The 18,386-nt window shown below is 41.9% G+C and overlaps 1 protein-coding gene across 2 annotated transcripts in view; it reads right to left on the reverse strand.

The window, feature by feature from the left end:
- The window catches only part of LOC124776349 (erlin-1-like), a 40,669-nt gene that overhangs the window by 7,486 nt on the left and 14,797 nt on the right, over positions 1-18,386 (reverse strand). For both annotated transcript variants that reach the window (XM_047251299.1, XM_047251300.1), the window contains exon 3: positions 11,601-11,681. In XM_047251299.1, the coding sequence (XP_047107255.1) occupies positions 11,601-11,681 (81 nt within the window). The remainder of the gene's footprint in view (positions 1-11,600; positions 11,682-18,386) is intronic.

An 18,386-nucleotide genomic window follows, 5' to 3' on the forward strand; every position in this document is an offset into this window, starting at 1 on the left:
TGACTGTGTTAGGAACGTCAGTGTGGGAAGTCCCACAATGTCTACCTACTGAGCTAGCACAAAACTGACCATCCCTCAACCAACAACTTGAAAATCCTTTGAGGTGATTTTGAGTTAAGGTCACAAATTAAAGTTCCTGCAAACCATAAAGCATGACAACAAACTGTACCCTCTGTATTTCTACATTTATATACAGAACCATCATGAAAATGATAACTTCACAAGCAAATTAATCTCCAATGTCAAAGACACTTCATCTTTAGGAAAAGAGCAATCAACACACCATATGCATATGGCAGACAAAGAATTCACGTATTCTGTATCATGTCCACTAATACAGTCTATGGACCTCCTTCACTGAGACAATAGTCAACGGTGGCATCTGTCTTGACCACTGCAGTTGTGGCTTATACCACAACTTAGAACTGATAGCAGGGCTTTCATGTTTGAACATCATGGTGAGCGTCCATATTTCTACTATTGCATATGAGATTATTTGGATGACATGTTACCACATCTCTGGATAGGTCGTGTTGCAGCTCAAGTGGGCACTATAGTCACTGGACTTGACATCGTCCAATATTTTCTAGCAATTTACATCAAGGATACTGTTTATGTTTCACCTGTGCCAAAAAAACCCCAAGAACTATGAAATTGCGTAACAACAGCAATTCTTAGCATCATTCCTGATATGCTGTGTTGAGTATGGGCAAAACTGCTCCACTGATTAAATGCGTGCCATCTGACAAAGGGTGAACACACAGAATATTTATGAACAGTGTAAAAAAACTGAGGCAATATTATGAAAAGAAAAGTTGCTACTCACTGTACAGCAAAGATGCTGAGTCACAGGTAGGAACAAAAAAAGACTGTCACAAATAAGCTTTTGGACAATGAGGTCTCTGTCGAAAATAGGTGCACGCACACCCACCCACGTGCACTCTCGGTAGCATGTGCACAAATGCAGACAGTCAGCTTGTTGGTTGTCATGCCCACATAGAATGCAGCACAGTGTTTCCAGTTTAGCTTTTAGATCACATGACTAGTTTCACAGGCAGCCCTGCATTTGGTGAAATAGCTGATGTTTGTGACCAGAATGGAGTGGGTGGTGGTGGGAGAATGTATGAGACAGGTCTTGCATCTAGGTCTATTACAGGGATATAAGCCAGGAGGTAAGGGGTTAGGAGTAAGGTTTGTGTAGGGATGGACAAGTATATTGTGTAGGTTCAGTGGACTACAGAATACCACTGTGAGAGGGGTGTGAAGGCTAGTGGCCACGATATTTCTCATTTCAGGGTGCGACAAGAAGCTGAAACCCTGGCGGAGAATGTAATTCAGTTTCTCCAGTTCTGGGTGGTACTGAGTTACGAGGGGAATGCTCTGTGGCCAGACAGACTTTGGGAGGTGGTGGGAGACTGAAAAGATAAGGCACAGGAGATTTAATTTTTACAAGGTTGGGAAGATAATTACTGTCAGTAAAGGCTTCAGCGAGACCCTTGGTATCACTGTAGATGCGAAGATCATGGATGGCTAGGCTGTATGGAAGGGACTTCTTGGTATGGAACAGATGGAAGCTGTCGAAGTGGAGATATTGCTGGTGGTTAGTAGAGTTAATATGGACATAGGTACTAATGTAGCCATCTTTGAGGTCGAGATCATTGAGGAAGGTGGCTTGTTGGGTTGAGTAGGACCAGGTGAAGAAAATGGGGGAGAAGCTGTTGAGGTTCTGGAGGGAGTGGATAAGGTGTCCTCACCCTCAATCCATATCGCAAAAATGTATAAATGAATTTGAACCAGGTGAAGGGTTAGAATTCTGGTTGTTCAGGAAGGCTCCCTATATATGGTCTGTGAATAGCTTGGCACAGGACAGTGCCATGCGGGTGCTCACAACCATACCCCGGATTTGTTTGTAGATAATGCCTTCAAAGGAGAAGTAACAGTGGGTGAGTATGTAGCTGGTCATGGTGACTACGAATGTAGTTTTAAGTTTGGATTCTGTCATGCATTGGGAAAGGAGTGTTGAATAGCGGTAAGGCCATGGGCATTAGGGATGTTAGTGTAAAGAGAGATGGCATAAATAGTGACAAGCAGGGCACCATGTGGTAAATGGACAATAACTGCGGAGAGTCAGTGGAGGAAATGGTTGGTGTCTTTTATATAGTAGAGTAGGTTCTGAGTAATAGGTTGAGAACAGAGATTCTCTCAGTAGGGGAACAGTAACCAGCCAAATGGGGGATCGTGGGTGATTGGGTTTATTGACTTGAGGAAGCACGTAGAAGGTAGGAGTGTGGCAAGTGGTAGGGGTGAGCAGAGAGATGGACTCCGAGGAGAGGTTCTGGGATGATCCTAAGGTTTTGGGGAGTGACTGGAGGTCCTGCTGAATTTCTAGAACGGGGTCACTGTGACAATGTTATATACTTGTCCATCCCTACACAACCCCTGCTCCCAACCCCTTACCTCCTGGCTCATATTCCTGTAATATGACCTAGATGGAAAACGTCTCACATACATCCTCCCACCACCACCATCTACTCCAGTTTGGTCACAAACATCACCTACCCCATCAAAGGCAGGGCTACCTGTGAAACCAGTCATGTGATCTACAAGCTAAGCTGCAAACACTGTGCTGCATTCTATATGGGCATGACAACGAACAAGCTGTCTGTCCACATGAATGGCCAATGACAAACTGTGGCCAAGAAACAACTGGATCACCCAATTGCAAAGCATGTCACCCACCATGACATTCTTCACATCAATGACTACTTCACAGCTTCTGCCATCTGGATCCTTCTCATCAATACCAGCTTTCCTGAATTGCGCACACAGGAACTCTCCCTGCAATATATCCTACGTTTTACCATAACCCTCCTGGCCTCAACCTTTGTTAGTCATTGTCTCACCCGTACACCCTCTTCCATGTTCCCATTCCAGCACTACACGGCATTCATTCCACCAAGGTGCCCAGTCTCTTTACTTCTCTCCTTTCTCCCCCCCCCCCCTCCCCATCTCTACCCTGCCCTCCGTCTAACCTCCCTACTGCACCTAGCTGCCCTACCCTCTCTTCACCTCGTCCCTACACACTCCCCAGCTGCCACTCACAGTGTGGCTTTAGCAGCCAGAGACTGCAGTTTTTGTGTGTGTGTGTGTGTGTGTGTGTGTGTGTGTGTGTGTGTGGGCGCGCGCGCGCGCATATATATTTTCAACAAAGGCTTGGCCGAAAGCTCATTTGTGACTCTCATTTTGTTGTGCCTATCTGTTACTCAACATCTCCACTATATGGTGAGTAGCAACTTTTATTTTCAAAATATTTTTACATTCTATCCTGGATTTTCCATTGTTCAAAAAACAGAGCTTGTCTTCCACATATTGTATAATTGTTCTCCGCTATTTACCTGTACTGATTTTTTGAAAATTTTCCATGGACTTTATAATTACCCTGTGTAATTTATGTAAGTGAATTTCATTTAACACAAATTTTTTTAAAAAAGTCATTGTTTCCCCTGAAGAGGTATGCGGAAGTTGACTTCATGTTGAAATGGCAAGCCATTTTCTCTTCTTAAACATGTGTAACTGCACAATAAGCAAGTCGCCGACTCCTTTTAGCAACACGTTACCGAGTGTGGTATCTGGCTCTGGTGGTGACCTGTTTTAAATGGATCGATGTACTCACAGTATAACTGTGACACAACAAGACATGAAACGCCCAGCAGCTGCATGACAGGGATGGTGTCCCCCCCCCCCCCCTCATGAAGCTCCCTTACTTTGATCACAAAGAAATGCATTGATATTGTGCATCTTGCCACTCTACAAACAACTGTCACTCAACTGGTAAGCATAAAGTGATGATGTCTCAGATGTATAACATACCATTCATCACAAGCATTATTCCATCACATTACCCATTTCTAATTTAATTGCTCAAGTGAATAAGGAATGTAAGCGGACTTTAATCCAGTGGAAATCCTTATACAATTTCTCTGCAGTCACTATCGACACTGCTTTCAACACTGTTTGCATCTAACACTATCTGCCTATTTGTTAAGTATTATTCAAACAAGTTGTCTGTGATGTCACTAATCCCATAAACTCTAACTTTGTCTAAGAAAGTCAAATGACCTAAAAAACATAAGAAAATATCAATTGATATTTTTTACTTAAGGCTTGTAATATATGGTCAATAAATGTAAAATTTAATTCTCTGATGAGTAACCTGTACATCTGTACTATGATACATTAAATAAATTTATTGTTTTTAAATTTGCAATTATTCTACAGGAAATTACTTTCCATACTATATGGAATAAAATTGTTAGTGAAACTGTATGATCATAAGTTATATATTTTCCTGACACCATATGTCTACCAATGCACACTGCTTCAAAACAGCACATACTATGCTCCAGAGTGAATATTCATTGTGGATATATTTTTATATGTCTGGAAAAATTCCCTGTTTAAAGATGCATTACATAAAATGCTGAGGACATGACTTTTCAAGTTAGAACAATTACTCAGAATACTGCTCTATATTCCACCAACACCATGTTGGAGCCTCTATAGTGTTAATAGCTTCAGGAATGGGTCTCTGTACTATTTCTAATAGCTCTGTTTTGTGGAATGCTATTTTAAATATATTCTCTTTTTCCTTCAGTGGGACTGCTTCCTCATTTTTCTGCTACACTTAGAAAATCAATTTAAAAATGTAGAATAACCATAACAATAATCATTCAGCTAGAGTGTGATACCACTGTATTCCTTGCTTGGCTATAGTGAGCTTCCTTTCATTAAGTTCCATATACTCTGGTCACCACACTAGTTGCCACTATCAGTGTGAAGAGGCAAAAGGCAACGTAACTGAATTGAATTGAATTAACAGCAACAGCAGTCCTCTCACTGTCAGTGTGAGAAGTAGGCTGATGTCTTGAGTTCAGACTATAGTGTTGGCACCAGCTGACATTCCAAAGGCTGCTTTAACTTCTCCTGCTGAGTGTATCCTAGCATTTAATTTTTTTACCAGAATTACTGACTTAACACGTGTCATCAAACAGTAAGAGGAATTTCTCTCTTTCTTACAGAATCTCTGTCCTCTTCAGAGTAACCCCTCCTCAGATATAATAAACTTGTGCACACTCTTCCCACCTCAGCAGCACTTCTGGAGCTTACTTTTCATTATGGTAACAGTGAGCAGAGCACTGTCATATGAAATTTCCATGAGTAGTCTTGCTACAATTCTGGTTGTTTTCTTCAGACTGCTTCACGCAAACACCACACAACTTCCAGGTATATGTGAGTGCAGACTTTCTCGACGAATTTCATATATGAAGTCTTCAAGGGTTGTCACGCGAGTTGCGTCATCTCTTCCAGGTAGTACTCCTCAGTGACTACAACAATAACTCATGTTGCACTGTCCCATTGTAATCAAAGAAAACAGTGAGAAGAACCTTCACATATGATTGAACTTTCCCAATTTTTTTCGTTTTTGGTTCATCAGGCAGTTTCCTTTGGGATGATTGGGCTATGGTTTCAATGTCATAACCACATACCCTCATTTCATCACCTATTATAACCTTCTTTGCAAGTTCTGGATCATTGACAATTTGGTTCAGCAATTCCCAAGCAATGTCGATGCAACGTCATTTTTGGTCAAAATTCAACAATTTTGGAACATATTTTGCTGCTACATGTTTCATATTTAAAACATTTGGGAAAAAAAAAATTGTTTGGCATGAGCCAAATGATACTCCAACGTCATCAGCAACTTCTCTGGTGGTGATTCAGCAATTGTCCAGAACCACTTTTCTTTACTTCTTCCACATTGTCATCAGTAACTGAGGTGCTAGGGAGGCCAAGGCATTCGTCAACTTCAATGTCTTCTCGAAACTCTTTGAAATATTTATACCATTCACAAACACTTAGTCTTATTCACAGTAGTTTCGCCAATAGCCACAGTCATGATTTTGAATGTGGTGCTGCACTGTATTCAATTTTCTAAGCAAAATTTAATGCAAAGTCTTTCATCCACGTTTTTTGAAAGTAAATGTCATCTCGTATCTGCACAGGGTCAGCATGTTAATCTGGATAAGGCAATGTTAGTGCTACACTGTGAAACACTGCCCGTGACTAGTGTTATCCCAGAAGGAAGTGTCAGAATGTTTTTGGAAATGTTTGTGTATCATGTACCACAGGTGGACCATGTGTACCAGCCTAGTACAGACTACTTACTAAAACACTATAAGTCACTTTTCCTTCAATACTGGTGACTGATCACCAACTACAACTAAAATGGGATTTTGTCTTAAGATTAAAAACTGAGCAGTAGAGTTCACTTCAAAATTAAGTTACCGTCTATTCTGACAAAAAGTTTAATACTCTCAGGGGCCCAAGAGTGATTTTTGGTGATACTGCTGCAACTGTAAGAACCAATTTATCCTTGATTTATTATATTTGTCCGGGATTGGTTTAAGTTGTATATTACATAATTAGACCTCTGATCCATTTGTTAAAAAATATAAAAAAGATGAAAACATTCTTGGATTGCTGGCAGGACCCACTTGGTGTGTTACATATTTTGATTTCTCTTTTTGTTATTTTTCATAACGTTAATGTCATAAATTTTCAAAAATACCCCACAAGCGAATCTCAGACCATTACGTTCTTGAGACGTTGGACGAATGTGATCTCAGGGACCTGAATGATGTCTCGAGTGAACCTGATGAGGACTTCATTTCAGAACAAGATGTTTCAGAACTGGAAGATAACCTTTAAGTGAATTCAGAAGAAAGTGATAAAGCTAATGAAAATTCTGATGAAGGAGGCGAGTTTACACCAAAATCAGGAGGAAAATGAACATGTTCAGTTTTCCCAGTGATTCGCTGTTTCCAATATGACACTGTCAAAGGACCTCCCAGGATCGCACACGCAAGTGATCTTGCACTCACAATGTCCAAAGATTTCAACAGTTCTTTGATGGCCAAACTGTAGATGCCAGATGCACGTTCACCAATCATGTACTGTTTAGCATTACAATGCAGATAATGCTCTCAACAGAATGATAATTTAGACGGATGTAAATTCTATCAAACAGAGCATCTTTTTGGTGTGCTACTGATGGCTATGTTCTTTGCTGCCGGAAAGAATCAATTTCTGAAATGTGAAAAACAGACAAAAACCATTAGTCTTGGAGTTTTTAAAACATTTGTCTCTCAGTTTTACTGCTGCCATGGCACGGAATCAATTTGCACGTGTTCATCAGTTTATTAGGTTTGACAATAAAGCAATACATCCACTATGCTTATTTAATTTAAATACAACCTTAGGAATACAAAGAATCTAATCTGAGTAAACTTCTACACCTCTATGTTGAGAAATGCAGGAAAAGGGGGGGAGGGGGGGGGGGGGGGTGTTTGGCAGCAAGAAGACACCAGTTTTGTAAACAATATTGACTACTTAGGCTTTTATGTTAAGCATTAAATATGAATTATCATGCAAATTTCACAGCTCAGACTGCACCTCTGACTGCCATACAGTAATTTATGAAGCCATAAAAATTTGTTGTGTGTTTTCAACCAAGTTATTTCTCTCTAATAGTACAACATACTTGCAAAAAATAATCTTTCAAAATAATACGAAGAACAATGTGAGGGCTTAAGAGTCATAATGACATATCTAGAAAATTTTATATTTTTGACATATCGGCTTTACTACTGCCTTAATGTTAAAGCTGGGAAGTGTGGATTGAATGTAAACACTCTCCAAGAACCATGAGATATCACAATTATCAGCAATTTGGATTTGGTGGTAGTAGTGATAGTGTTTCTAATGTACCAAATATCTTTTGCCTTCATCTCAAAACATGCATTTTGTAGATGACTCTTAATCCCTGAATGTTATGTACATGAATTACTTTTTTGTACACGGTACTGAATGATTCTCCTGCTACAACCATCTATTGCATGTTGTTATTGTTGTTGTTGTTGTTGTTGTTGTTGTCTTCAGTCCTGAGACTGGTTTGATGCAGCTCTCCATGCTACTCTATCCTGTGCAAGCTGCTTCATCTCCCAGTACCTACTGCAGCCTACATCCTTCTGAATCTGCTTAGTGTATTCATCTCTTGGTCTCCCTCTACGATTTTTACCCTCCACGCTGCCCTCCAGTACTAAATTGGTGATCCCTTGATGCCCCAGAACATGTCCTACCAACCGATCCCTTCTTCTAGTCAAGTTGTACCACAAACTCCTTTTCTCCCCAATTCTATTCAATACCTCATCATTAGTTATGTGATCTACCCATCTAATCTTCAGCATTCTTCTGTAGCACCACATTTCGAAAGCTTCTATTTTCTTCTTGTCCAAACTATTTATCATCCATGTTTCACTTCCATACATGGCTACACTCCATACAAATACTTGCAGAAACGACTTCCTCACACTTAAATCTATACTCTATGTTAACAAATTTCTCTTCTTCAGAAATGCGTTCCTTGCCATTGCCAGTCTACATTTTATATCCTCTCTACTTCGACCATCATCAGTTATTTTGCTCCCCAAATAGCAAAACTCCTTTACTACTTAAAGTGTCTCATTTCCTAATCTAATTCCCTCAGCATCACCCAACTTAATTTGTCTACATTCCATTATCCTCGTTTTGCTTTTGTTGACGTTCATCTTATACCCTCCTTTCAAGACACTGTCCAATCAGTTCAACTGCTCTTCCAAGTCCTCTGCTGTCTCTGACAGAATTACAATGTCATCGGCAAACCTCAAAGTTTTTATTTCTTCTCCATGGATTTTAATACCTACTCCGAATTTTTCTTTTGTTTCCTTTACTGCTTGCTCAATATACAAACTGAATAGCATCGGGGAGAGGCTACAACACTGTCTCACTCCCTTCCCAACCACTGCTTCCCTTTCGTGTCCCTCGACTCTTATAACTGCCATCTGATTTCTGTACAAATTGTAAATAGCCTTTCGCTCCCTGTATTTTACTCCTGCCACCTTCAGAATTTGAAAGAGTATTCCAGTCAACATTGTCAAAAGCTTTCTCTAAGTCTACAAATGCTAGAAATATAGGTTTGCCTTTCCTTAATCTTTCTTCTAAGATAAGTCGTAGGGTCAGTATTGTGCTTCACGTGTTCCAACATTTCTACGGAATCCAAACTGATCTTCCCCGATGTCGGCTTCTACTTTCCATTCGTCTGTAAAGAATTCGCGTTAGTACTTTGCAGCTGTGACTTATTAAACTGATAGTTCGGTAATTTTCACATCTGTCAACACCTGCTTTCTTTGGGATTGGAATTATTATATTCTTCTTGAAGTCTGAGGGTATTTCGCCTGTTTCATACATCTTGCTCACCAGATGGTAGAGTTTTGTCAGGACTGACTCTCCCAAGGCTGTCAGTAGTTCTAATGGAATGTTGTCTACTCCTGGGGCTTTGTTTCGACTCAGGTCTTTCAGTGCTCTGTCGAACTCTTCACGCAGTATCGTATCTCCCATTTCATCTTCATCTACATCCTCTTCCATTTCCATAATATTGTCCTCAAGTACGTCACCCTTGTATAGACCCTCTATATACTCCTTCCACCTTTCTGCTTTCCCTTCTTTGCTTAGAACTGGGCTTCCATCTGAGCTCTTGATATTCATGCAAGTGGTTCTCGTATCTCTAAAGGTCTCTTTAATTTTCCTGTAGGCAGTATCTATCTTACCCCTCATGAGGTAAGCCTCTACTGCATTTTTGTATTTTCTCCTTTCATCAATTAAATTCAATATCTCTTCAGTTACCCAAGGATTTCTACTAGCCCTCCTCTTTTTACCTACTTGATCCTCTGCTGCCTTCACTATTTCATTCCTCAAAGCTATCCATTTTTCTTCTACTGTATTTCTTTCCCCCATTCCTGTCAATTGTTCCCTTATGCTCTCCCTGAAACTTTGAACAACCTCTGGTTTAGTCAGTTTATCCAGGTCCCATCTCCTTAAATTACCACCTTTTTGCAGTTTCTTCAGATTTAATCTACAGTTCATAACCAATAGATTGTGGCTAGAGTCCACATCTGCCCCTGGAAATGTCTTACAATTTAAAATCTGGTTTCTAAATCTCTGTCTTACCATTATATAATCTACCTGAAACCATTTAGTATCTCCAGGGTTCTTCCATGCATACAACCTTCTTTCATGATTCTTGAACCGAGTGTTAGCTATGATTAAATTATGCTCTGTGCAAAATTCTACCAGGCAGCTTCCTCTTTCATTTCTTAGCCCTAATCCATATTCACTTACTATGTTTCCTTCTCTTCCTTTTCCTACTGTCAAATCCCAGTCACCTGTGACTATTAAATTTTCGTCTCCCTTCACTACCTGAATAATTTCTTTTACTTCATCATACATTTCATCAATTTCATCATCATCTGCAGAGCTAGTTGGCATGTAAACTTTTACTGCTGTAGTAGGTTTGGGCTTTGTGTCTATCTTGGCCACAATAATGCGTTCACTATGCTGTTTTATAGTAGCTTACCTGCACTCCTATTTTTTTTATTCATTATTAAATCTACTCCTGCAGTACCCCTCTTTGATTTTGTATTTATAACCCTGTAATCACCTGATCAAAAGTCTTGTTCCTCCTGCCACTGAACTTCACTAATTCCCACTATATCTAACTTTAACCTATCTATTTCTATTGCATATTATTGTAAATGAGTGGAAAATAACATAGTTGGAAAAAAAAGGGACAAGGTTTGCCCACAAGTTAAGGTAGTGTTACAATGTTTCGAGTCTCTTATAATTGATTATCTGTAGAGACACTGTGCTTACTTGCAGAAAAAAAAAAGTTTCATAAAAAATCCACATGACAAATATTTTTTGTCAAGTTGGATAGAAGCATACTGCTCTGTGACTTCCTCAATTCCAAATTGTTTAACATGTGGAACAGCACTTACACCAATACTCTGCATGAAGAAGGGTGATCCACGACAGCTGGCAGTGCTATTTGCAATTTCCAAGCACGAGGTGCAAAAAGCTGCAGCCAGTACTGTCCAAAAGCCATGAATGCCTACAACAGCAGCAACGCTGAGGGAACATAACCAAATCACACAACACTTTTTTTTTTGTGGTATGCATGGGAAACAGATGTGCCAAGCCCATTTTACCTTTTAGGGGTGCAACTAACGCTTTCCTGTCAATTACAGTTGATTATCAATAACATTTAAAAGCCCCCTAGTAAGAGACCCCTCTGGCCACAGAAAATAATTGTTACTTTTGAATCTCTCCTCACATGATTCTACATGATGGATGTGTATGCACTCTTACAAGGGGACATCATGGACTATTCCTATTATTTTAAATGAAATGTATTAATATTTGTTTTTAAAGCCTCTCATTTCAGCTTTGAATACAAAACTAAACATATACACATTAATGCACAATTTATGCCATTAGCAGCTGATAAAATCCATTAAATACACAAATGCAAACAAACTTAAAGTATGTTTGATTAACTTATATTCTGTTAAATTATTTTTGTATGTGTTTTGAAGATAATTATTTCAAGTGTGGACAATTAAAAAATTAAACAGTTCATAAATTATTGTTTGATGCTTCATGCCTACCTGTACTGCTCGAAACGATGTTATGAATGGTATCATCATATGAAATCCTGGCTGGCTTACATTGCTCAGCAATGCACCACCCTGCAAAATGATGGGTAACCTGCTTAAAATAACAACTACAAAATATTACAACCTAAGTAATGCAAAAGATACAATTAAATATGGTTTGAATCAGAAAATGTACACTGAAGATAAAAATTTAGTTACAAAACAAACAAGAACATGAAAGGCAGAAAAAACATGAAAGGCAGAAAAAACATGAAATTATTGTGGTATAAACTACGGATGGGGGAAGGCAGAAATACAGAAGAAAGTATAAAAGTAAGAACAGAAGTTTTTAGCAGTAACTCAAGAAAAGCATAAATAAATGCCGACTTGGCAAAGTAACAGGAAAAGTGAGGAATGTGGTAGCAGGGTAACAACTGGAGACCTTTCACATTCAGTGGGGATAGAAAAAGAGTGGCTAAATACCACTTCCCCACCAATGAAGCCCTCTTTATGGAAGAATTTACCTACATCATGGTAGCGTAACAACACATTATTAGCAGGGTAAAAAAGAAAAAAAGGGATTATTCATATGCACAGCAGCCGCTTACAGGATTTACAAGTTAGAAAAGAGAAAGCAGCAAATCACTGTCATTCACCCTAGCAGATGTGAACAAGGCATATTGTCGGCAAAGAAACAATATTGCGTAACTGACAAATTATCGATTTCGCATTTTTCAGTCAGTTTGAAAACAGCTAAGGTCATACATGCCTGTGCCAGATCCACAGAAAATGAAGATGAAACAAGTTAAAAGCAACTACACTTTAAGCACAATCTACAGAACGAAAGACAGCTAAAAACAGGGACTAGGAGAAAGGTCCATAAAATATGCTGTACAGACAATGGATGTCCTGAACTAAAGATTAAATGTCCCTCGCCCTATTGCTACGAAGGATAAAAAGTTGTTGACAGACAGCAACACAGAAATCATCGGCGGGAATAGATCAACTAGCTGGCAAAATAGGACTGCAGCCTTGGCAGCAGTGCCAGTAGCCTCATTCCCCCATTGCTGGGGACCATGGACCCACATAAACATCACAGTGGCTCCATCAAGAGTGAGCATATGGACGCTATCTTTACTGGACCAGTTGCACTTAAGGGATTGGTGGTGTACAGCACACAGAGGCTCTGAAGGGCACAGAGAGTAGGAGCAAATGACAATTGAAAAGCCTGTGTCACCGTATGTACAGCATGGCTCGATACAGGGCGAAGAGCTGCGCTGCAAATACTGAGCAGTGTTCCAGAAGACAAATTACTTCTCCTTTTCCCAACCATGGCGGTTCATCTCCCACATTGGCGGCCCAGGTCAGGGCTTAAAATTGCGGTTTGCATCCAATCCCTTCTGTCTGGAGTCTTCCCTTTACCACCTCTACTCAAGATCCATTCACGTACACCTTCATGGTGTAAACCTAGGCCGAAGCTCTGTCTGGACCTTCCGCATGGCCCTAAGGGCTCAGTTAATCCCGCAGCTCTCCTTTGTCACTTCCTCTCTATTCTTGACACATCCCAGGACTCTGAAGTGGTTTACACCGATGGCTGATGGTCACATTGGTTTCGTCTATGTTCATAGAGGACATATTGAACAGCACTCCTGGCCAGATGGCTGCAGTGTTTTCACTGCAGAGCTGGTGGTCATATTTCGTGCTCTTAAGCACATCCGTTCATGCCCTGGCGAATCGTTCCTTTTCTGTACTGACCCCTTAAGCAGCCTACAGGCTATCGACCAGTGATACCCTCGCCATCCTTTGGTAGCGACCATCCAGGAGTCCATGCCCTGGAATGGTCCAGTCGTTCAGTGGTGTTTCTCTGGACTCCAGGTCACATCGCAATCCCAGGAAATGAACTTGCTGACAGGCTGTCCAAACAGGCTACATGGAAACCGCTTCTGGAGATCGGCATCCCCGTAACTGACCTGCATTCATTATTACGCCACAAGGTTCGTCTTTGGGAGATGGAATGGCATAACTTTGGTATGCACGACAAACTGCATGCCATTAAGGACACTATGAATGTGTGGAAGTCCTCCATGAGGGCCTCTCGCAGGGACTCTACGGTTCCCTGCCGGCTCCGCATTAGCCCTGCTTGGGTGACCCACAGCTATCTCCTGCACCGTGAAGACCCACCTCAGTGTCGGTGTGGTGCCCGGTTGACAGTGGCCCTATTCTGTTGCGCTGTCCTACTTCGGCTGCCCTGCAATGAAATCTTTAGTTACTAGACTCTTTACCATTAATTTTAGCTGACGATGCCTCATCGGGTGCTTCAGTTTTATGTTTTATGTGTGAGAGTTGGTTTTATCATTCCATTTAAGTTTTAGCACATGTCATTTGCCCCTCTGTGTCCTCCACCCTAATGCTTTTATTGTGGAGGTTTTAGTGTGTTGCTGAGTGACTGGCTTATCCTTTTTATTCTCGTGATCTGCCAGCCATTTGCTCTCTTGTTTTAATTTCTTCTGCCTGTCTCTTGCGTCACTCTTTGGTTTTCCTGCCCCATTTTGTTCACTGTTGTGTTTGTTGCCCTTCTGCCGTTCTTGTCGTTTTTCCTGTCTCCCAGTTTTGTGCTGTGAGTGTCGTTTTTTTTTATTCTTTCTCTTGTGGAATTCAATGACCTAGCAGTTTGGACCATTCCCTTGCCCCCCTCTTTAAACCAACCAACCAACCAACCAACCATGACCAGGTAGAATACCATACGAACATTATCCTTATCTTCGCAGAACATTCCATTCCTCGCACTTCATCATTACCACACCATGTCGCAGACTCTTGATGGACTGAGGCATATCATGACACAGTTTGCACTTGGAGACGTGCTCTCCGCATTTTTAACTGTCATCCTATGATGTCGAACTGTATTCATTATAAACAATTGCATGCATAGTGTTGTCGTGTTCTTCAGGATAGCAAGAAAAGCTAGCTGGATTTCATTCACTAGTTCTTTTAACAGTTCCACTCCCTCTTCTGTCGTGTGGGCCAACCTCCGATGGCTCTCTGGGACCAAGATCCATTCCCCAATTTCCGACCTGACTGTAGCAGATGATGTCACGGTCGGCTCTGTTGCTATCTCCAACACCTTGGGCCGCTATTTTGCAGAGATTTAGAGCTCCACCCACTATCACCCTGCCTTTCTCGATTGTAAACAAGTGGAGGAGGCTTGGGTGCTACCCTTAATCTTCTCAGAATCGTAAGTGCTGCAATGCCACTTTTACTGCACTGCACTGGATTGAGTAAACGTAATGCTGAGGGGTACCGCCGAACCATAAGCCAGACTCCCATAGTCAAGGCGGGATTTGACAAGGGCTCTGTAGAGCTGCAGCAGCGCAGAGCGATTTGCATCGCAGTTGGTGTTGCTCACACAGCGGAGGGCACTGAGGTGCTGCCAGTACTTCCACTTATGCTGACACAGATGAGGAAGCCAAGTCAATCGAGCATTGAAAACCAGTTCTAACAATCGATATGTCTCCACTAACGTGAGTGGATCATCATTAAGGTAAAGTTTTGGTTCCAGATGAATGTTAGAACACCGACAGAAGTGCACGACACATAACTTTGCAGCTGAAAACTGGAACCCGTGGGCTACAGCCCATGACTGCGCCTTGTGGATGGCTCCCTATAGGCGCTGCTCAGCAACACCAGTACTGAAGGAGCAGTACGGAATGCAGAAGTCGTCCGCATACAGAGAAGGTGAGACTGACGATCATACAGCTGCTGCTAGACCATTGATAGCCACTAAAAATAAGAGAGAGACTCAATATGGAGCTCTGCAGGACTCCATTCTCCTGGATACGGGGGAACTATGACCCTGACGGAAGCTGCCCTGACATGGAGCCAGTAGGCCCCGTGACTCCAGGAGCCAACACATCTGCTGCCTTACCATACATTCTCACAGCTTACAAAGAATGTTGGTGATGCTGATGGGCCAATAGCTATCCACATCAAGAGGGTTTTTACCAGGTTTGAGCACTGGAATGATGGTGCTCTCCCACCATTGCAATGGAAAGATGCCATCGTACCAGACCTGGTTGAAGATGACGAGATGTCGCTTGTAGTCCAATGAGAGATGTTTCATCATCTAACTGTGGATCCGATCTGGACTAGAGGCTGTGTTGGGGCAATGTGCAAGGGCGCTGAGGAGCTCCCACTCTATAAACGGAGCATTATAGGGTTCACTGTGACATTCAGTGAATGGGAGGACTTTCCACTGTCTGAGGGTGCGAAAGGCTGCGGGTAATTCTCTGATGCAGAGGCTCAAGCATAGAGCTCAGCAAAGTGCTTGGCAACTGCATTGGTGTCCGTAGATAACACACCATTGATGTTAATGCCAGGGACACCTGTCCGTCTGTCACCCAAAAACACGTCTCGTCTTCGTCCAGACTTGGGAAGGGGACGTATGACACCCAATGGTCAACACATACCTCTCCCAATACGCCCGTTTCCGTCTTTTTATAAGCTCGCGAACGTGGGCATGGATCTGTTTAAAGGCTGTTAGATGCTCCAGGGAAGGGTGCCACTTGTGTCGCTGTGAAGCCTGCCTACACTCTTTAATGGCCTCAGCAATTTCTGGCAACCACTAAGCTACTATCTTTCACCAGAGCAATTTCAGGCAACCACCAAGGTATTGTCTTTCACCGGGGGCACCCTAAGGAACAAGGGATCGCATTTTCCGTCACAGAAACAATCGTCCTGGTGACTTGCTCAACCACCACATTGATGTTACCATGTGGGGGACATTCAACAGTGACAACAAAGATGAAAGCTTCCCAGTCTGCTTTGTTTAAAGTCCATCTGTTTAGGCATCCATGAGCATGATGCCAGGGGAGTAACAGGAAGGTGGGGAAATGTCACTACTGCACAAGTCATTGTGGGCTCTCCACTGGACAGATGGGTTAAGTCCTGGGCTGAAAATTGATAAATCAATGGTCAAGTAAGTACCATCAGCCACACTGAAATGTGTGGGGGGCCTTAGTATTTAAGAGGTAGAGATCAAACTGAGACAGTAAAATTTCGACTTCTCTACCTTGGCCAGTAAGCACGGTGCCTCCCCACAAGGGGTTATGGGTGTTAAAATCTCCCAAAAATAGGAAAGGCTTAGGGAGTTGAATCAGTGCAGCCAATACATTCAGGGGTACTGTGCCATCTGGAGGAAGATATACGTTGCAGACTGTTTTTTCCTGTATTGTCCTTATCCTGACAGCAACAGCTTCAAAAGGAGTTTGAAGGGGCACAGGTTCACTACATGCCGAGTTCAGGACATAGACGCAAACTCTACCTGACTCCCTATTATATTCTCTACAGTTCTTGTAATATCCCCTACAGCCACGGAGGGCAGGGGGTCCGCATTGCCGGGAACCAGATTTCCTGGAAGGCAATGTAGAAAGCAGGTTTGAAGCTTAACAGTTGCCGCAGCTCAGCCAGGTGGTGGAAAAAACTGCAGAAATTCCACTGGAGGACGATGTTATCGTGAGGCTGGGAAGGTATGAAGTGCGCAAGGAGGCAGGTTATGCCAAAGAGTCACCTGCTGCCACCGACAGAGTATTTGTTTCCATTTCTATTGCGGATGAGGCATCAGTGAGAGCCAGGTCCTCAGGGGAAGCTAAGATCTCCACCTCATCCTGAGACACAGAATTGGTAGGGAGTGGCAGTGTTGGGTCTACTGGAGGGTCCTGTTTCTTAGCAGTCTTCTTCTTGGATTGCTTGCCCTCTTGCTTCTCTTTAAGCTCTTGCTGGAAGGGTTTCTCCGAAGTAGCTTCAGGCATGGAGGAAGACTGAAGCTCTTCACCCAGCAGCGCTTGGCTCCTTTAGCCACTGGCAAGTACCTGCTGTGGCATTAGTGGAGACCTTGGAAGAGAGGATTCCAAGGGACCCCTTCCACACAAGAAGCTGGAGGAGGCTGCTGCTTCTCCAACTGGGGGGAGGGGACCAATGTCCCCTGGGTTAGGGGGACATTGATCGTGAAGTAGGTGCTTTGGGAGCAACAGAAGAAGATTTGACCCCTACCGCCAAGGTGGGGGTTGGTGAATCCTGGAGAAAAGGCACAATGGTTTACTATCTTAGAAATTATAAGGGAAAACATCTGTATGCACGAAAATGTTTCTCAATACTCTTGGCATTAAAGAATGGACAGTGAGATACTGGCTGGATAATGCCACACATGGGATGAGCCAACATTCCCAAATAAAACAAATGAAGAAGATGAGAAAAACTTTGTAAAAGAATTTCTGGACTGCCTTCCAAAACTGGCATCACATTAGTGCAGGAACTTAGCTTATTCTCCCCCAAGAAAGACCAGTGCAATTTGTGTTGTAATTACAGGCTTAGAAACTTGAGTGAAGATATTTGAAAACAGCACATACAATGGAAAGATCAGCAAGGTTGCAGAAAGATCTAGTTAAGTAAGAGTCCCAGCACAAGCTCTGCATAATCTACACCATGGACTAACAGGTCATTAGAGTAGCACCACTTTCGCAGGCAAGTGCAATTTATTATACAACAAAATTGGCTTTCCATAACTTTATGATGTGTAATTTAGAAAGTCATGATGCAGTGTGTTACTGGTTCGATGAAACACAAGGTGAATTGGTAGCATCAAGTTTTGCCTTATCTATTGTGGACACGCTTTCCAAAACAATTAAGGAAAATCTTGTCCCAGTAATTTTGTATTGTGACGGCTGCACAAATCACAACAGAAATGAGATTATCAAAAGCTCTTTTAAGATCAGCAATTGATTCAAGAGTATTGATTACATA

Source organism: Schistocerca piceifrons, chromosome 2 (assembly GCF_021461385.2).
Source record: "Schistocerca piceifrons isolate TAMUIC-IGC-003096 chromosome 2, iqSchPice1.1, whole genome shotgun sequence".
NCBI classification, from domain to species: Eukaryota; Metazoa; Arthropoda; class Insecta; order Orthoptera; family Acrididae; genus Schistocerca; species Schistocerca piceifrons.